This window comes from Salmo salar, chromosome 09 (assembly GCF_965601325.2).
Source record: "Salmo salar chromosome 09, fSalSal1, whole genome shotgun sequence".
In the NCBI taxonomy this organism is placed as follows: Eukaryota; Metazoa; Chordata; class Actinopteri; order Salmoniformes; family Salmonidae; genus Salmo; species Salmo salar.
In genome coordinates, this window is record NC_138299.1 from 19,309,955 (window position 1) to 19,316,836 (window position 6,882).

Sequence of the window (6,882 nt, forward strand, 5' to 3'; positions counted from 1 at the left end):
AAATTCAGTGTGTAGTTCATAACATCTCCCCATGTACAAAGGGGTGTGCCCCATGCTGTAGCTGCTAAAGAGAACATTACAGAGTTTCACATTCCAAGTAAAGACCAAAACAACCACTGAGCAGCTCATAGACTAAACATACTATTGGCTCGTGAAGAGAAATGTTGTTTGTGCTGTTACTAATAACCAATTTGACTGGGTTCATGTCTAATAACCAATTCGACTGGGTTCATGCAAGTGACTGATTGATCGTGCCTGGGAGGAATCCTCACTATCAGTATAAAGCAATTTGGCAGTACGCCCAGAACATTGTTTGGAGAATGAAAGGGATATCTCAGTTTCAAGATTTCAGCTTGTAGAGAAGAAGCCTTGTTAGGTATTGGTCGGTCACATGCATGAACCAAACGTTAACAATGAATTAAGAATAATGAATAAGCTAAATCATGCAAATATAACTTGTCTGTGTTGGCACTATAATAAGAGAATGTACTGTGGTGCATTACCTTTGTTGGAACCTCTCCAGCTTGCTGATAATAAAGAATTATTAATTTAATATTGACTTTGTGTGACCCTTTGTTGAATTTCCACACCACTCCATAAAGCACAGCTCCACCATCCTTAGTGTGATACAGAAGTGTGTTATGCATAATTAGAAATTACAATACTTGAAGAATAATAGGATCTCTATGGTGTTAAGTCTGTGTAATGGTGAACTACAGAGATCCATTGTGATCATTACCTTGAGGGTACAAATAAGCTATGCATAGTAATACTAGCATACCACTGCCCATGCTATGCTAATGTACTTATAGACCAGGCACAGTCCCACCAAGACAGTCAACTAAAACCCATCCAATCCAAAAGGTCCGAAAATAAGAAATGTTTAATTACATTGCGCAATGACAAGTTGCTGAAAGATTCAACTACAGAAGAAACTTGGATGAGACTGTTTGAAGTTGTGTAATTATTATAGGGTGTATTCATAATTTTCAACATGTCTATAAAGGTTAATAACAGTCAATTTTTTTTTACCATAACCATGGCTGTAGAACTACTGAGCTCATTTCAACTGCAAAATTAGGATTACAATCCTCACAGAGAACTTTAGACTTTCCTACAGAAAACCTGTTTTTCTTAACGGCAGTTACAACGGAATTTTTTTAATTCAGTTGACAAGTAGAATACTTTAAGCACGCAGTATCAACAGTGTGAGGGTGTATTGCAGTACTGACAGGTGTTCTTCAAAGCCTCTATGGAACATTTAAGAAAACTTTTTTTTCAGCCATCCCACAGATCCTCCTAATGCTCCTCCGATGGCTGCTCCAGCACTTCCAACAACTGCAGTGGCCATTCCCGAGAGCCCTACGGCACCTTGAGGGAATACCACACAATGTCTGTCACGGTCTCACTCACATCTAAGATCTACAAACATCCAATACATTAAAGTAGAAAAAGAAAAACAATCTATGATCAATTCTGTTCAGTCGTAGGAGCTTGTAACCCCACCATCATCTTAGCTGTCAATGGTTTTATTCAGAACTCATTGGAATATTGTATCTTTGTTCATCTTTGGTTCGATCTTTACCTGCTGACTGAAGAACAGCAACAAGACTCCCTGCTGCTACCCCACCTCCATTGGCTATGGCCGCAGCAGACATCATGCTTGCTGCTGTTGATCCAGCTGCAATCCCGCCAGCACCAAACCCGATCCCTACGAGGGCTATTGGTGCCAGGACAACAGCAGAAACTGTGAGGTCAAGCACACAAACATTTTAAAACACAGCCAACCTCAGTTTGACAATGTGACATTCCAATGATACTTTTACATTTATATAATTGTTTGAAAATTCTTGTTTTCTAACTAAATCAACCACAAAAAAAGCTATACTATCAAGATAATATAGAAACATTTTACTTTATGAAAAGTACAATATTAATACCTCCTCCCACTATAGCTGTTGCAGCAGCTGCTACTATAATGCCATAGTTTCCTAAATAGGGAAGAAAATAGAGTACATACAATGAACTAGAATTTTTGATTTTCAGTACATTATAGCATCAGCATTTTTTTAAATAAACTGAATTTGTGACTGTTTGGCATCAACCATAAGAGTTTGCTGAAAGATTTAACTATAAACAAGAAAATTGGATGAGACGGTTTGAAGTTGAACCACACAGTGTAATTTGGTGTATTTATCATTTTCAACATGTGTATAATGGTTTATAACAGTTATGTACTTGTTTCAGCATAACCATGGCGGTAGAACCACTGAGCTCTGGCAACAACATCATTGGAGTAGTCCATTCCAGTGGTATGAGCATCCACTTTCTCATATGACTCTACACAGTCTTGTCCCTTATTGTAGGCTGCTATTCCCCCTGGGTAAATAACATATTGCAATAGTTGCATATTCAATTGAAATAGGTATATTCATTATTTCTATAAAAAACTCTGAGAAAAAGAGTATTACCTTTCAGCTGCTGCTCCTTGGTCCATAAATGAAATTTCTTCTGGATTATTTTGATGAAGCCAATCAGAATTTCAGTGCATTGTTTTAGATGCTCCTCACTGTTCCATTCCCCCTTTGGAGTGTGCCCGCCACCGCTCGGGGCTGGGGTAGTGTCAATCTGTAAAAATGTGTGATATTTTACAGAAATCACCAGGGCTGTGGCGGTCATGAAATGTAGTCAGCTGGTGATTGTCAAGCAAATAACTTGTCGGTCTCACGGTAATTGACCGTTAAATAACAAACACATTTAGCAACTCCTGGCTTCCACACGTAGCCTACAAGCCACTGATGCAGACCTTTGGAACATCTACATTTTAAAAAGTCTAATAAATCCATGTAATATAGCCTACACCTTCACAATAAATCCATTATTTATTTTAGACAGGTCTAAAGAAGCATGATATGAAGAAAATGTAGTCTATTTCAGAATAGCATACTCTGAGTTGTCCTTATGTTAGGTCCTGATCTGGCTATGGGCTACACTAGTTCATTTAGCAGACAAGATTTGCTTAAAATTCCATGGCATTATTTTATAGTATGAAGAATACAAATGAACAAAGCTGAATAAAATATTAATATTTTCTCCAAGTGATTTGAGGGAGTGCGCTCATGCGGTTATTCTGTGTTGGGTGCTTAACAAAGAAATAGGCACTCCTATATATTTAATTTAGAGTTATTAATGTAACTTTATTTCTACAAACGTTGGGCTATATGTTTTGATGTTTAATACATTCTAAGGCTGCATGATGCGACTCTAATGATGATTTTAAAAAAGTCGCTTGAAAGGCATGAGCTCTGATTAGTTTTTTTGCGCAGGCTGTATACACTTCAGTCTCTCATTCACAATTTGACAAGCACTTGAAAATGCCTCAAATTTCACTGCGGCATCCCCTTTGTGGCCGTAATTTGTTTGAAAAAAAATACATGCCTTTTGCAGCCTGTGGCCGCTGTGCCCTTGGCCCGGAGTGCTGCGTTTTGCCCTGAGCTCTGCGCGCTCCTAACCACCTCACTCACATGGCTCTCCATCATGTGATTGGGTCTTTCTCACAGGCTACAAGTGAAGACCGATACATCAGGGGCCACGCAACTGCGCGCGTCCTTATCCAATTCCAAGGTGCATATTGAAGATATTGGAAGAACTATCTACATTTACTTTGTCAGCAAACAAGATAAGTAGGCCTAACACGGAACCCAAACCGGCTGCGCGCGTGCGCCATCGTGCATACATTTATTTTGTCCCCCCACACCAAACACGATCACGACACGCAGGTTAAAATATCAAAATAAACTCTAAACCAATTACATTAATTTGGGGGCAGGTCGAAAAACATTAAACCTTTATGGCAATTTAGCTAGCTAGCTTGCACTTGCTAGCTAATTTGTCCTATTTAGCTAGCTTGCTGTTGCTAGCTAATTTGTCCTGGGATATAAACATTGAGTTGTTATTTTACCTGAAATGCACAAGGTCCTCTACTCTGACAATTAATCCACACATAAAATGGTCAACCGAATCGTTTCTAGTCATCTCTCCTCCTTCTAGGCTTTTTCTTCTCTTGACTTCATATTGTCGATTGGCAACTTTCAAAAATTAGGTGCATTACCACCACCGACCTTGTTCGTCTTACCGCCCCAATAGATCCAGACGATGCAATCGCCATCGTACTGCACACTGCCCCATCGCATCTGGACAAGCGGAATACCTATGTTAGATTCTTGTTCATTGAGTATAGCTCAGCATTCAACACTATAGTACCTTCCAAGCTCATCATTAAGCGAGGCAACTGGGTCCTGGACTTCCTGACGGGCCGCACCCAGGTGGTGGTGGTAGGAAACAACACCTCCACTTCGCTGATCCTCAACACTGGGGCCCCAAAAGAATGCGTGCTCAGCCCCCTGTACTCCCTGTTCACCCATGACCGCGTGGCCACGCACGCCTCCAACTCAATCATCAAGTTTGCAGACGACAACAGTAGTGGCCTGATTACCAACAATGACAAGACAGCCTACAGGGAGGTGGTGAGGACCCTGGGGGTGTGGTGCCAGGAAAATAACCTCTCACCCAACGTCAACAAAAAAAAGGAGCTGATCGTGGACTTCAGGAAACAGCAGAGGGAGCACCCCCCTATCCACATCAACGGGACAGCAGTGGAGAAAGTGGAAAGCTTCAAGTTCCTCTGCGTACACATCACTGACAAACTGAAATGGTCCACCCACACAGACAGTGAGGTGAAGAAGGCGCAACAGTGCCTCTTCTACCACAGGAGGCAGAATAAATTTGTCTTGGCACCTAAAACCTTCAAACTTTTACAGATGCACAATTGAGAGCATCCTGTCGAGCTGTATCACTGCCTGGTACGACAACTGCACTGCCCACAAACGCAGGGCTCTCCAGAGAGTGGTGCGGTCTGCCCAACGCATCATCTGGGGCAATCTACCTGCCCTCCAGGACACCTACAGCACCCAATGTCACAGGAAGGCCAAAAAGATCATCAAGGACAACAACCACCCGAGCCACTGCCTGTTCACCCCACTATCATCCAGAAGGCGAGTTCAGTACAGGTGCATCAAAGCTGGGACCGAGACTGAAAAACTGCTTCCATCTCAAGGCCATCGCTAGCACATTAGAGGCCGCTGCCCTATATACGTAGCCTTGAAATCCCTGGTCACTTTAATAATTGGAACACTAGTCACTTTAATAATGTTTACATATTTTGCATTACTCATATGTATATACCGTGTTCTATCCTATTCTACTGTATCTTAGTCTATGCCACTATGACATTGCTTGTCTAAATATTCGTAATTTCATTCCTTTACTTTAGATTGTGTGTATTGTTAGATATTACTGCACTGTTGGAGCTAAAAACACAAGCATTTCACTACACCAGCAATAACATCTGCTAAACACGTGTGTGACAAATACAATTTGATTTCAATTATCAAATACAATGCCAACATTTGACCTCAGGAAGGGAATAAATAAGATACAATTTCAATTAAATATGAAGCCACTGCTTATTCTCTCAAACATGTGCCTACCTGCATAAGTCCGAAGGCCTTGCCATTGTCACCCCTGCCGTGCTTGTCCAGTCCTGTCCCAGCCCGGGACTCTCTTGAGATGATGCCACAGATGACAGCTGGGTCCACTGCGTTCCTCTCTGCCACCTTCATTATGAGACCCTTGTACTTGTTCATGGCAGCAAGGTCATGCTCTGCCATTCTGTGAGATGCAGGCACCCCTTTAGGAAAACAGTAAAGAAAAATGATATAATCAATTTCCTAAAATAAATGCTATGAAATTGATTAATACTGGATATTGTATTGAATATTTGTGAATGAATAGCCTTAAAGTGCATACCTTCATCATTTTTCCCATCAGCTTTTGCTGTCCTCAAGTCAGCACCACTTGTTTCTACATCCATAATGTTTCCATAGCGAGAGGCTAAATGACAATCAAGAAGAATAAGTAGCCTATACTTGTGTCCACTTTTTTTCAGATCATGGAAATTCAAATTTTGCAACCCCCAACAGTGTTTCCACATCTGAAGTCAAAATTGGCTAGATTGTAAAAATTCATGAACACAATGTGGTTAGAGTTAAGGTTAGGTTTAAAATCAGAAAAATTGTGGAAGTTTATGACTGTGGCAGCTAGTGATTACCAACACAGAACACGAAACATATGCACACAAACACCAGGGTTAATCTGGGGTCAGACTCAGCCACAATGCAGTGCCACAACATGAAAGATGAAGTGTTGGCTACTACATTTTTGTACAAGCCCTGTTGGAGGCTGTCAAAGTGGCAAAACAGTAATGCATAGAGCCTCCTAGTTCCGGATAGAACGGATTTCCCTGGTTAAATTAAAATATGAATTCTGTCCACGTCAACCAATAAGACCAGAGGTCCACATGTTCGTGAAGTTAATTAAATTGGCTAAGAATTAGCTCTCGAGAACCCAATGCCATGTAGGGAGAAGGACTACTAGCTAACAATATGCCAAATACCATAAATACTTTAAGAAATGTATTAAAGTATTTTGCAAATACTTCCCAATATTATGCAGAGTAATTGATAAATCAAGCGCACCCATGTTGATGTTGTCGCTTTGAAGTTCTTGAAACTGGAGGATCCTCAGTCAAACACACAAACCCAGCAATATGATTTCAGACGACTTGCTTCTTCCTCTCTGTCGATTTTTGAAAGATCTGTTGATGTTGAAAAATACAACACAACGGATCTCAAACGTTCTAACACTCTTAACTTTCGATTTTGCTCTTTCCAATCTCGCGAGGCGTATCCCTGACGTAGATGGAGAAAGTAAACAGTAAAGTATATTTCCGTAACAACTAAGAGCATTGAAACGAGAGGCTCA

General features: G+C 40.8%; 1 protein-coding gene across 2 annotated transcripts; it reads right to left on the reverse strand.

Annotated features, from left to right (window-relative positions):
- Positions 1 to 865: 865 nt before the first annotated feature.
- On the reverse strand, positions 866 to 6,882 carry lyg (Lysozyme g). Of its 2 annotated transcripts, XM_045723302.2 has the most exons (9): positions 6,597 to 6,882; positions 5,869 to 5,952; positions 5,550 to 5,749; positions 4,122 to 4,193; positions 2,472 to 2,628; positions 2,239 to 2,379; positions 1,941 to 1,991; positions 1,586 to 1,747; positions 866 to 1,371 (listed from the first exon to the last, which is right to left on the reverse strand). In XM_045723302.2, the coding sequence occupies exons 1-9, from the start codon at positions 6,598 to 6,600 to the stop codon at positions 1,262 to 1,264; spliced, it is 981 nt and encodes a 326-aa protein (XP_045579258.1). In that variant the 5' UTR covers positions 6,601 to 6,882; the 3' UTR covers positions 866 to 1,261. The 2 variants fall into 2 exon arrangements, with proteins under 2 accessions (XP_045579258.1, NP_001139885.1); NM_001146413.2 differs by lacking the exon at positions 4,122 to 4,193 and having other exon boundaries at positions 867 to 1,371; positions 6,597 to 6,811.